Source organism: Balearica regulorum, chromosome 6, assembly GCF_011004875.1.
Source record: "Balearica regulorum gibbericeps isolate bBalReg1 chromosome 6, bBalReg1.pri, whole genome shotgun sequence".
NCBI classification, from domain to species: Eukaryota; Metazoa; Chordata; class Aves; order Gruiformes; family Gruidae; genus Balearica; species Balearica regulorum.
Window position 1 is genome coordinate 24,004,552 of NC_046189.1, and position 14,349 is coordinate 24,018,900.

Sequence of the window (14,349 nt, forward strand, 5' to 3'; positions counted from 1 at the left end):
AAATGTGGACTGGTAACAGTATGTTGCTATTAATCCACTTGTAACTGATTATTCTGCTAGTACTTTGCAGGGTGGATACGTAAGCAGAAGTACAAAGGTGTGCCTACAGCAATCCTTCCCTAGGTTTAGATGGTGTTATCAAGACAATTTGTCATCTCATGCTGTTACACCTCATCAGCTGGGCCAGCTTTAGGCACAAGCAAAGTGGGGAGCATGCAAGTATAACACTGTGAGGTTTTTACTTACCTTTGTGAATGTCTTCCCCTGATTATGAAGAGTGTGCTTCATCGAAGATTTCAGCTCTTACATCAAAACATATAAATTTCCAAAGCACTCACAATCAAGAAAAACTGACAAGTTTACGAACTCATTAATTTCTTCCTGGACCAAAGATGTAGGCTGGTCAAGTTTGGATGTTATGCACATCAGATCCCCGTGCACTCACACTGCAGGGTAATGACACGTTATCTCTTCCAGCCTACAGCTCCTTACACCGGGGGCCGAGGGTTGGAGCCCTGCTTTCCCAGGGAATGGTGGTCCAGACAGAAAGAGAGACAGTTGGGCACAACTGCAGCTGAAAGGAGCTTCTCTATGGGCCCACATCTGTTGCACCATCCATGAAGCAGGAGCCTGCCTGATAGCTGCCTCCAGTCAGAGTCTGTGGTATCATGAAGAATCTGCTAAAAAAGAATAGAAAATTATACAAATGAAAATTACTCTGCAACGAAACCACACAGAAACCTAGCAAAGGTTATCAATACTTAGCCAAACATTTTTAGTTAATTCCTCTTTTTCAAAATCTTACACACAGATATGGACATAAGAACCACATAATGCTTTGTCCTCTGGGGTTGAAAAGATTTCAGTTCAACAGAGGTAGCATGGATGAAGTTTCTACCCTTAACAAGTATTGCAACTTCATCACAGAAATCAAAGAATTCTGAGAAATGTTAGTTTTGTCCCCATTTTCCTCAACTCGTCAGCACTGTGATGCTGCTGAGTAAGGGCTGATCAGTACTGACCTGACAACAATAATTCTGTGCCATATCCTTAGAAAATACGATGGCTGTGGACCTCATAGAATCTACCACCTCCTTCAGCTTTGCAGACCAGATATAAAAATACTGTGATCGTGTCGAATAGTTGTATCACAGAGAAGGTATTATATGCCTTGAGTAGGGACCTCTGCATTCATAAACATTAAGGCCAGAAGGACTATTAGATTATATTGTCTAACCTCTGACTCCTGTTGCATTTCATACCTTTAACTATCTGTTGTATCTAATGTACTGTGTTTGGTGAAAGAAAAGCAATGGGTTTTGAGCTGAAGACATAATGAGATGAATAAGTGATCACTTTTCTTGGCAGTTCATTTCCATAGTTAATTTTTTTTATCGTTAAAAATGTGTGCTTTATTTCCAATATGACATTATCTTGCCTCAATTTCTTTCCATTGGTTCTTGCTATGCATTCCTTATTATAGTCTAGAGGCATTTAGTACCAAGTAATTTTTTTCTCTCTATAAGAATATATACAATATAATCAGGTTACATCTTAGTCTTCCTGTTGATGAGCTAAACAGATTGTGCTTTTTAAGAGCCTCACTCTAAATTAGGCCTTAAATTATTTTTTGCATCTTTTAGCTGCTTGCTCACCCAGTTTTCAGCTTTCTTTTTAGAAAATGGAGAAACCAGAATTACTTACAGTAACTTGCAGTAATATAAAGCCACAAACGTTTAACAGAGAGGCAAAATCACCCCTATATTCTTTTTTACCAGTCTACTATTTCTCAATTGCTATGACAACTATTCTTTTCCACAAGTGTTTTCCCAGTTCTCCCCAAACCCCATTTTGCAGGTAAGCCCTGCAACCCTTAGTTTAAAGCACATTTTGCACATGTCCACAGCTGCAGCTGCTCCGCAGTTATGAAGGTTAGGTGCAGATTTGGGGAAAATGAGCAATTAAATAGAGATTACGATTTCAGCAAACAAGTACAATGAATGTGTCAACATTGATGGAAAGAATTGTAATACTATCAAAATAGAAGCAGCTATGTTTAAAGAGCTTCTTTAAAACAACTTGTGTGTCTTGGAAGTGTTGCATTCCCTCTGAAAAATATAAAAACTAAGTCATTTTCTACTAAAATATATTCCAAGTGTGGTCTATTTCTTCATGTAATTCCCAATAAAATGAGCTTCCAGGTCAGACAGGTCCTGAACTCTACTGAGCAACAGAAATTACATCTTTGTCATCACAAGAATATGATTTAAATCAGCAAATAATGTTTTTATGAGAAAAGACAAAGGACCCTGCTCCAGTCATGCTCTTTTGATGGAATTGAAGAAAAATTGTGATGAAAGTAGATTTTTCTTTCACTTAGTCCAGTTATAGGTCTATGTAATTTCATTGATTTTAATAATTTTATTTTTAATATTTAGTAATAATACTTTTGATTTACAACAACAAATGTGCAATGGTAATCTGATTGTATCACTTCATGTAAAATCAAGTATTCTACACCACTGTCATAAAGAAATACATCATTCAATTTAATGGCTTATTCACGTTTAAAATAATAATCGCCATCTAATTTTCTTTCTGCAGGGAAAAATGATATTTTTGGAGAGATGGTACATCTTTATGCAAAACCAGGAAAGTCAAATGCAGATGTGAGAGCTTTAACTTACTGTGATTTGCATAAAATCCAGCGAGAAGATCTACTAGAAGTTTTGGACATGTACCCTGAATTTTCTGATCTCTTCCTCACCAATCTAGAACTGACTTTTAATCTGAGAGATGAAACTGCAAAGGTACATACAATAAGCGATTTTCTTTTTCTTAATATTGGGCTGAATCTGTCCCTCAGTATCAAAACTTGAAAATAGCAATTGAAAACACAAGGTTAGCAAAATTAAAAGCTAAACCCTGAGGCCAAATCCTATTTTTAAAAAATATACTCACTTGATTGCTCCTACTGAAGTAAGTTAAACTCAGCAGAAGTCAATGAAATGATTCAGATGTTGTTAATCTAACAGGATTTGGTTCTATATTTAAAGAGTATTAAAGTTTCAGCCAGGGGGATTTTGGATGTTTTGTTAAAGTCACAGAAAATATGGTTTTTTAGATGACTAGAGCCTGGGTCACCACAAGGGGAACATTTGACACTGAATATAATTGTACAGCCATAAAATAAAGATAAATCAGATTATCCGGATTCATTCTGTGCCTAACAATAGAAAATATTTAATTGCCTTTCAAACATGAATTGTTAATTCTCTTATCTTGGAGTGCACCCTACCTCCTAGGAGACTAAAAGTATACAAGGGACTTCTCAAATTTCACTCAGTCTTCAGATTTGCAGGGATTTCTTGGTCTCTTTTTCCCACAGTGACTCTCCTTTTGCCCAGATTGCATCTTCAAGAAAGTAGAAAAATTACCAGTGTTTTCTTATCTCAGACTACCGAGGTCAATCTGAATTGGAAAAGAAAGAGAAGGTTTGGCAAGAAGGGTAGAGAGGAAAGGCTGGTGCCCAGCTCGTGCTACTGGTGCTAAAGCTTTCCCTAGAAGGTTGGAGGGTCCACCAGCACTGGCCATGAAACATGGACTACACTGCCCATAGAATGACTACTTTACATTTCATTATTTCTGAGATACTGCCATTTTGTGGTTTCTGACTATGAAAGAAAAACAGAGGTTCAGCGAGAAGGAACTAACATAATTTGGCCTCAAAGGCCTTCTGAGAAAAAAGGAGACAGAAAACACTGGTTTGGGCTGTAAATGATAGGGACATCTTTGCTACTCACATGTGGATCTTTAGTTTAAAATATTAAAAATAAAGATAACTTCTCACAAGAAATGTCACTTCTTTTTATTTTGATCCTTTTTTTAAAAAAAAAGATCATTCTGAAAATGAAAGATCAATTCTATATTGTAAAAGTCATCCTTTTGTGTTTATTGAAAAGGTCATCATTATTAATTACATGTGAAATATAATACAATGAATTTATAATCTAGTGATAAATTTATGTTAAAACTAAAGTCCACATATTTGAAAAATTCCTTGAGGATAAATTCACATTAACAATTTTAGTCTGAGCAATTATTTCCTGAAATTACATTGTCATCAATGTTTTATCATTATTTTTTCCTTGGATCTGAGAAAATTGAAACAAAATTGCAGCTTCTGTGTTGTGGTGTAGAGTACACAAAGAAAGTCCTCACTGCTCCATAGAAATCTGTCAGTTGTTCTTTCTTACTGCTGTACCAGCCACTAAGAAAAAATCGTTAGACTTCACAGAGACGGGGAAGGGAGGACAGGCTCACGCATGCCTCTGAGCTTGCAAAATCAGTTTTCTCTAGCAATTCCGCTTGCCTTCCACTATCCATTGCAATCCAGAAAATCATGCCCCAAAAGAAGTGATGAGCACATTCTGATCTTCCAAACATCACTCAGATCCAGATTTGTTATCTGAATTATAGGTGCCTCTGCCTCAACTTCTGCTCCTGTCCTCCTATTTGTGTAAAAGTGCATTTTTCTTCCTGCAGTTATTCTACCAGTGGGCCACCACTGAAGCACCTTCCCCACCAGGTTTACAATGAAGGGAATAGAGAAAGATGTAAACACTTCCCACTTCTTTCCCTCTGCCCTTCTCCCACATGCAAATCTGCTTACTTGAGTGGTATGGGAACCCTCACTAGCACAGGGAAGGGAAGTAGGCTGAAGCCAATGCCATGGGTATGTACACAAAGAGCATAACTGGTCTTGTATTTGCTTATTTGTAAATTTCTCAGTTTTAAATAAGTAGAAAGAAGAGTTAAATGCATCTTGTATTTATTATGGCAAAAAAAAGCCCACCCATTTTCTATAAGATGGATGGAAAAAGACTGTGTTCTGCTATGGAAATAACTATCTGAATGAACTGAATCCGATAGAGAGGAAGGGAGGGTCTAGAAAGATAGAATAATCGGGGTAAAGTGTCTGGTGTTTATTTTCATATATAAAAATATGTAATAAATATATATATTATATATAGTTACTGTTGTAAAATGTAACCTTTATAATCATTGCCATGTAGTTAAATATAAATCTAATTACAATCAGTTACCACATTACTTCTTGCAATCATATACATTCTCTGTTAGAGGTTATTTAATTTTTTTCATTACTTTCTCGAAGATTAGTTAAACCACATCTGTGCAAGTTCAGAAAGCTGATAACACATGAACACATGTCTTTCCATATAAACTTATTATCAGGATACTTTTGTTTCACCATCAGAGGTGACATTGTTGGTTTCGCTTAATTTGCGTGAACTTTTTAATGTTAGCATTGAGCAATACCGTTAGCTGGGGATGGAGAGGTTGACGCAGACTGACTTGTGTAATATTGCCTTTCTTAAAGCTTGAACAGGATTAACAGTCAATCACCTATTGAAAACCTGCTCTCTTTAGATGGGACTAATCTGTCATTATGTTTCATATTTCATTAATCAAGTCTGACCTCGTAATAAGATCACAAACTACTAATGATACGGATGGAGATAACTGCAAACTACGAAGACGGAAATTGTCCTTTCAAAGTGATATAGAGAAAGGTAATTAACTTCATTTCTTACGTTAGACAGCACTGCTTCATTATTCATTGGTATTTCACTTGGTAATGCTGGGTACATTAGGGTCCCATGTTGGCTGTTACTGTAGCAGCTCTTGAGAATCCAGTTGAGCAGCAAAACCAGTCTGCATTGTCCCCTATATGGTTATATATGACTAGAGGATATCAGTTCCACCTTTCTATGATTTCACACCTATCAGTGCAGAGCTGTTCAAACACTAAAGTACCTTATTTTCCTTGAGATATACATATATATGTATATTATCTCTTAAACAATATGTATTTTCTGAGACACCATGCTTTAAACTGTTTGGAGAAGCTAGTCTATTGGAATATTTATTAGCAGCATTGATTGTATTTCCTCAGCAAAGTGCTTTGTTGAATTTGATGCTAGGTAGTGTTTCTCCCTGGTATTAAAAGATTTTGTGTTCAGGACACAGTAGATTCACCATAGTCAGATTTTGATTCATAAGGTAATGTGTAAATGGCTGTCCTGGTAAGAGTTCAGGTAACATTTTCTGTATGTACATTCACCTTAGAGGCTTTTGAAAGTAATCCTAATGAAAGAAAAATCAGTGAAACAGTAAAGTATGTCACCAGTATTCAGTACCAGGAACTGTAGATAGTAGCTGTGGTCAGATAGCAACAGTCATGAAGACAAATAAACTGATATCCGCAGGATTTTCATTTTTACATAGGGAAAGCACAATTCCTTGAATAACATTACACTTCTATGGTCCAATGGTTTGTCTGACAAATAACTGTTTCTGATATGCCTGTCTTTCATACCACACAGTTAAACCCCAATCCTAAATGCAGCATAATACCAATTTTAGAGTTGCAGAGCAGCCAATAATAAATGGGAACACTTTAAACGTACATAGCAGGTGTAATGCTCGATGAAGGAAGACTTTAATCCAGAGCGTGGCTACTCAGAACAATGACATTGCCGTTCGATCAAAGAAGCGTCTTTAGGGCAGGAAGCCAAGACTGACAACAAATCTGTCAGGAAAATGTCCCCATGAAATATTCAATCTGCTCTTCACAAAGTATCTGTTGACAGAGGTGCTTTGCCTGAATAACCTTCACATTTCTTATGAGAAAACATACGCTGCCACCTAGAGAAGATGGAAGTGATCTTTCATGTTGTGCCTGCTGCAGAATTACAAATAGAATTCTCAGGTGTCACCGTGGCACCAAGACCCTTAGGCTTTTATGGTTCTTGCCCAGTAGATTACACTGAACATCCTCTTGGAGACATTTATTTCTATTACTTTTGAAAGTAATACTTTCCCACAGTTTTGTCTTTGAAAAAAAATAACAAAAAACTTGCACCACTGGAGAAGAGGAGATAAGGCTGGCAACAAGCTCCTTAGTCCTGGTAATGACCATATGGTATCTGGTAATGTCCAAGTTAGACAGAAGTGTGGTACGTTGGAAGTCCGTCTGAGGTGAAGATGCAATTGTAAGAGTCCTTTGCCAGTAACTGAGTATACTTTTGGCCCACGGGTTTACTGCCCTCTCTGGTCCCTGTTCAGATTCTCTGTATGTTGCCATAGCTGCAGCAGACACCTTATAGTCATAGACCTTCAATGTCGCTTTTCTGTGGTCCATCCTACATCCTGTATGAGGCTGTAGAGAACTAGAGATTACTATTGTCTTATAAAGTAATATTCTATTGATTGCAACACTTAACATATAGGAGTGAATGGCATTATATTTTGATCCAGCATAGTTAGTCTATGATGATAAATATTTGGGGATGATCCTGCAGCCTCCCTCAGAAGAACTGGAGTGGAAAAGACAGAGTTCCTCAACACACAGCTGGCAAATGCATTTCTGGTCACAGTATTCTTACAGATTAAAAATATGTGTTGTGTGATGACTGTTAACAATCATATTTTGATTTCAGAACTGCACTTTGAACAGGATAGAGAAACCCAGAATTCTCACTTTTATATTTTGATATTTTACATCTCACTAAATTCTTATTGATTTGTAATTGGGGGGGGGGGTGGGGGGTGGGGGGGTGGTGCTCATGAAATGGTCTTCTTGCTGGCATTCTTTACTTTCAGCTGTTGACCTACTAGCATATTATGCAGCTTGAAATTTTATTGTTTCCATCTTTAGCATGATCATCAGCAATTTTCTCCCTTTTGGAGTGCTAAAAATGGGATTGTGTTATCTCAGCCTTTAGTTTATGCTAGCCTGATTTGGACCTTGTTGTCATGGTAACTCTTCCTGCATGAGTTTTATCAGGGGTTAAACAAAATCAACACAGCTCTCTGTTATGCATCTGCGGTTAGTACCACTACTTTTCCAATTCTACGCAAGACCTTCTCACTCCACCTGTACATATTTCCACCATTTCTTACCTGTGTCAACAAAAATTGATCTTAGCTAGTACATTGGGCTCTGCCATATGTGATTTTAAATGTTACAAGGCTACTTGAGGGACCAGCTTGTTCTCTGGTTTCCAGGAAGGACTGCAATACCACAAGTCCCCTTCAAACATTAACACTTATGCTATATACCAGCTTGTTCTTGCTCTCACCCAAAAGAAATTCATTGCAGGTCTTTCAGAATAATGGATGATATTCCTTGCACAGGTGCATGTGCAGCCTTAGCCAGTTGCCATAGGTGCTTGACAGTCAGCCAAGAAACTCTCTCCATGACTGCTTAAAATAAGCAGTATTCCTGCCTGGCAGTTCCAAACAAAGCTCTCAGATGGGTTGGCAAGTTAGCCTCCTGCAGAAAACTGAGGGACAACAAGCTGCTCCATCTACATTCAGTTGTCTCTTTCAGCAGTGCAGAATACAACCCTTTCTTGCCCATTTCTCATTTTCCTTTAGCAGTTCTGTGGGAGTTAGCTAATTTCAAGGGAAACACATAGGGGCAAGAAGTTTCTTTTGCTCTGCTGCTTCTGGGTGCAAATTTATTACCCCCTGCTGCATGGGGCATCACTAGAGTTGGTTACATCAATATGAAATCCAAACACACAGGTGAAAAATGCAAAAGTTACAGGCAGAATGTAAGTAAGCTCACTGAGAGCTTGAAAACTTGATGCTTTGAAAAGATGTTTCTAGGGTTCAAGGATTATTACTTTTGCTAGCATCTTGTTTAACTTTCTGTTAATGTTGACTCTAAAATCTTAACCTTCTTGGGACTGTTCCTGTGTCCAATTTTTCTCATTAAAAGATATTCTTTGCATTTAACTTTAACTCATGTAACCCTTAGCTGAAGGCTATCAAAATTCTGGACCTGTTCTGGGCATTCACACATAATTTTCTTGAAGCCCTAGAAGAAATCAGGTATGAAATCCTTTCCAAGGAGAAAACTGATTTGGGGCTAAAACTGCACTTGTTACATAGCCAAATCACAGCCAGCCTTTGTTCTTTTGACAGGGCATATAAAATCTTTCCATCATATCCAGGTAATTAAAATACTGGCTAAATAAACCAGTGTGAACATACTAACTGGGAATGTAATAATGACCTCACTGAAATAAATCCTTATTCCTGATTTTTAGCTGTGATCCAAAACCAAGAACATCATCCCACTGACTCTAGCTGAGAGGATGATAAGAACTCCAATGGAGTTATATTGTTAAATTAGTAACCAGAGATTCAGGTAGCTAGTGATACTTTAACTTTTGTCAGCTGGTCCAGAGAACTCATAACAAGGAATTATTTCCATGGATGCAATTTTAAAAGGCCACAGAAGAAAGTTCTTACAAAATCTTGTTACACAATTATTACTTGCACTTGTCCATCTTGACAGAGACTGTAACAATCAAGTGGGATATAAAATGCATTTTGCAGTGGGGTTTTTTTAGCATATTGTAAACTTATAGAGTACTTTAATTTTAATTTGAAGAGTTCTTGACCAGACTTTTCCAAAAATATCTACTGATCTATTCTCAAAGTGAGCACAGAAGCCAGAGATCTGCTAAACTAATTGAATCTTGATTAGGATAGCTAACTTAAATGTGCAGTGCTTATAGGTACTATCCAGGCTAAGAAGCCAACCCATATTAACATAGTTTTATTACACAAGGTATCCAGAGGCCATGGCTGGCAATATAGCAGACAAGAAAATCTTTCAGGAACTAATTCTCCTGTCTAAAAGTATGTGTTGAAGCAGTACCAAGAGAATGGCAAAACGCGCCCCTGCCCCTGCTCTGTCCCATTCTTGTTCCCTTCCCCTAGCTTATTTATTTAAATGCTTACTTTATGAATAGATGACTCAGCCAAGCAATGTGCTGTGTCCCCAGCGAGAAAGCAGGGTAAGAATCTGGACAAAAATTGAAGCTCTTACTTAACTGTGTTGAACTGTTAGTATAAAGCTTGCTTGGGCTTAATTAGAAAAGTGTTTCTAATATTCATCCAGAGTGTCAGGTGGTTAAATTACCAGGAAACAACTAATATCTTGGCAGGCAGCATATGGCTTGAAACAAGACCTCATGTCCCCGAAATCTTACCTTCAGTATGAAACCTCTAACAAAAAGTATATGGTCATCAGAGAGCCCATCACTGCAGTTTTCCATCTGCTCCTATTATTGTTATTGTTACTGCTGTTACCACAGTGCCTAGGAACCACCTTGGGGAGCTTCCACAGAAGAGTCTTGTTTGCAGGAGTTCCTCCCAGAGAGGCTGTTTCCAGAGACCAAATCTGATCGAAATGTTGTATGCAGTCACACATACCTATAGCCATCCTTTGGAAAAAAAAAGAAAAAAAAAAAAAAAAAAGAAGAAGAAAAAAAGGTAATAAGAGTACTACAGTGAAAGCTGAATTCCTTGTAAAAGAGAAGAGAATTTTAAACTTGATAGGAGAACTGCTTTGGCCTTTTCCCTGAATCCCTTCTGAGGTGCATGTTCATAATTCTTTATTTCTGATTTATTTAGTATTATTTCCTGAAATGTTAATGAAGAAGTGTCCTTCCATTATTATTTGATTAGCATTAAAGTTGATACAAAGTCAGACATAGCAAAGAAAATTCAGAGATAAGGCTGTCACTCTGTCCCTACCTTATCTCAAAGTACTAAAAATGGCACAAATGAATAAATGAAGAATTGCACACACTTCAACTTTGAAATTCTTGGGTTTTTAAATACGTCTTACATTCACTTATTCAAAACTAGCTCCTTTCTTAGTCTATTCAAAATAAAAGGAACATGGATCCTTATGGAAAAGTTACCTAGTCTTTAGTCCCAGATGATGGGGGGATGTTTCAGTATCTTCAACTGTTCCCTATTTCCAGAATCATCCAAACCTTCATAGCTCAGAGAGGAAACACAGCAACAGACACATTAACTTACCAAACTCTCACAAGCAGCACTAGGACAGAACAGTAATTCAAGCAGCTCTCTCCGGTACAGTTCATTCCCTCCACTATCATTATCCAACCTACTGGAACCTTTCAGCAAACTTGCCAGGACTTGCTATAACGATGGAATTTCACTAGTGTTTATCTTTAGGTTCCCCAGTGAAGACTTAGGAGTTCCCAAATTATGAACGAAATTGGAATTAAAGGAATTTTCTATCATTTAAAACAGTCACAGAAAAATAAGAACTTTGGACCTTTTTACTACTGAAAGGAGAAAATGTTTTAATTTTCCTAAAATACCACCAGTAACCTACTTTTCCTAGTAACAGGGATCTTCCTGCATCAGTTTCTAGATAGACATCATTTTTCCTTGGTGTTAGTCAAATACTACACACAAATCTGACAGTACATTTTGTAAGTACGGGTCTTAAAGATAGGTGGGAAATTTGAAGGGAATCACAATGAGTAGAAGTGAGAAAGAAGGAGGAAAACGAAAATGCACGGAAGAATATAAGGATTTCCTCACCCCAGGTTTCAGGAGCAATTGCAAGTCTTTGGTGGTGTTTCATATTTTGAGGTCTGATGAGTCTGCAGACATCTACTGTACCAAGGTGCTTGAACAAGGACTTATAGATACACAAATGCATGTGTCTGGCGGAACTTTAGATAAATTATTTCTACCAGCTTAAAAAATGTCTCAAGAAATGTGTGTGCACCTTTAAGAACTCATCTCTGCCATGTTTTGAAAATGGTAAAGCTTTGATATAACTATATTTGTTTCAAAAGATTATTTTAAAGCCAAAAAATCTCTGATGGATAGAATCCATTTTCACTTGTTCTTTATTTCACCTAAGTTCTGCTGGATAGTATGCTGTAGAAGGGCATAACTGTATATGATGTCCAGAGAAGGAAAAACTATAGTAATGTAGCTAGTTCTCATCTTATCATGAAAATCTGGCACTGTTGCTAAATTAAATTATTAATGAATATGTGATTACTTCAGGGTTCCATTGCTCTTTTTCTAAAATTTGTAATCCTGTGGTCTTCAAATGTGAAGAAATAGCTTTATCAATGAGTAGGTACTGTGTGCTTTACTAATTCATCTAATTACAACTAAAAAGCTGCAAATGTAACTTTCCACTTTTAAAAGTGAATTCTAGTGCAACTAACCATCAGAAAACTATATCATTATTTAGATTAACAAAAGCAAATAAAGTGTATGTGAAAGGCAGCTTTTATGTTAATTCTCTCACTGTGCTAAGCATTATTACTATATTATATGTGCTATATAAATAGTTCTCCTATTCAGAGATGCTTGCTATATGAAGTACACTGCAGATTTTAACAGTGTTTTCAGAGCTTTCGGACCAAATACTTCTCTTGACCATACAATTTATATAATTTCAGCTGAGATCTTTTTGAAAATATTTAGATCTGAAATTTCCAGGCTATCCAATAGAAATTTTGCACAGCTTTCAAACTACTTTTCTTTTTTCATGCACACTAAATTTGTGACTTTTACCACACAGTTTTCATGCATTAAAACTCATCCAAAAAGTAGGTAATTTTTCTAGTACTCATACTTAGACATTCTGTTTACTTGAACAGTGCTATAATCATTGATGATGTTTTATCAAAGAGCAAGAAAAACCTCTAGAGATACTAATTTCTGCTTTCCTTTCACTTCAAATTATTAGTTATAAGGACTTTATGATTAAACTTCCCTTAAAAGTTTTTGCTTTTTTCTGTACTATTTTGTCCTCAGGGATGTATTGGTAATGTGCAGATGTTGGAGCAAGTTATGCTTTCAGCAGGCACTCAGAAATATTTATGAAGGCAGCACTTCCCAATTTCCATGATCACCAGTCATGACCTGTGATGATCATGACGGCAATAGAAGATTGTCCTGACAACGGACAAATTTCTCTTCAGTTGAAAATGGTAGAGCGCTTTGTTCAAGTTGTTCATCTTCCGGAATGGACTTTCAGGTGACCTTTCCTGGCACATGTTTCCTGTCAGGACATGAGTTGAAGCTGGTTTTGACAAAGATCCAGATGTCACAATATGCAGCGTCAGGTCCCTGAGGCTGAGTGTAGGCCAATTTGATTCTGAGAGACAAGAGCTCAAGCACTAAAATTCAAGATTTATAAACATCTTAGGTTTGTTTAAGTTAACTCAGGATACATTATAGTACTTCCTGATATCTGAGAAGGGTGAAATATCTCTAAGACAAGGCCAAAATCAGTTTTCAGACAAATTTTCTGGTAGCAAAGGTGGAATGCCTCTCATATCAAATCTTGCATACAAAATGAAGTCCAGAATTTTATCTTGTCATGCTTTATTTATCTTGTCCAGAATTTTATTGCTTGTCATGTATTTGTAAAGATTGTGGGGATCATGTCCTCCTCCCATTGGAAAAAAATCCACTGAAGTTCTTCATACTGTTTCCTCTAAGACTGTTTGCAAATCAATACAGTTTTCTCTCTGAAGATTTTTAAATTCACTAAAATTAAGCAATAAAGAGTTAATAGAACTTGTGAATTAAAAATCCATTCTGAAGTCTATTATTGGAACATCCTGTATGAACATAATATTCAAGTGAAAATATTAATTACAGATTGGGTTGAAACCCAATCTGAAAGACCCGAGTTAAAGAAAGGATGGCAATAGGAATAAAAGTGTCAGGCATCTTGTCTCTGGATTTCACTGCTATAATTATATATCTTAAAGGAATAAAAATTACTTTAACTTTTTTTTATTCTTAGATATATGAAAAACATGGCAAAATGGTATATATTCACTATAGCAACAGTTACCTGCTGAATGACCAGATGCTAGGTTGCTTTTCATTTTCATGTTCACAAGCAATCAGTTTCCTCCCTTTTGATATTCTTCTGTTACCTACTCTATCGGAAGGTACTCAGTTATATTTAGCAATGTACTCCATACCAGTCACATTCAACTAAGTATGAAGCAAAGAGTAAGGAAAAGAAAATTAGGAGCATTTTAATTAGCAGTTTAATAATCCTGAAGTCCCTGATTGGCATTCTATAGAATAGTTTAGCCTGCATACAACTTAAGCAGACTTCTCTGGAATCACCCCTCATGATATATTGGTCCTGCTCCACAGTACCAGTAATCTTTGATATTACATAATATTATGTATTGATTATATTGTTCTTACACCGCTAAGTGAATAGCTGTGATTACAGGAATTAGGATTACCATTTTCCCTGACTGATTTTACACTGCTCCCTACTCATATGGTAGAAAATGTAGGCATGGTTTGAACATCCGTGTTCAAATTATGCATCAACAGCTTTTGATTTTTGTACATCTTTGAGATATTGCACTTTTTCAACTCTGTGGTATTGTATTTAACATACTATCGGAAATGCTTGGTAACTGACTT

The 14,349-nt window shown here is 36.6% G+C and overlaps 1 protein-coding gene across 1 annotated transcript in view; it reads left to right on the forward strand.

Moving 5' to 3' along the window:
* Window positions 1-14,349, forward strand: part of KCNH7 (potassium voltage-gated channel subfamily H member 7) — a 231,377-nt gene that overhangs the window by 201,914 nt on the left and 15,114 nt on the right. Inside the window, exons 13-14 of the mRNA XM_075756815.1 lie at window positions 2,605-2,810; window positions 5,495-5,594. Of these exons, the coding sequence (XP_075612930.1) occupies window positions 2,605-2,810; window positions 5,495-5,594 (306 nt within the window). The remainder of the gene's footprint in view (window positions 1-2,604; window positions 2,811-5,494; window positions 5,595-14,349) is intronic.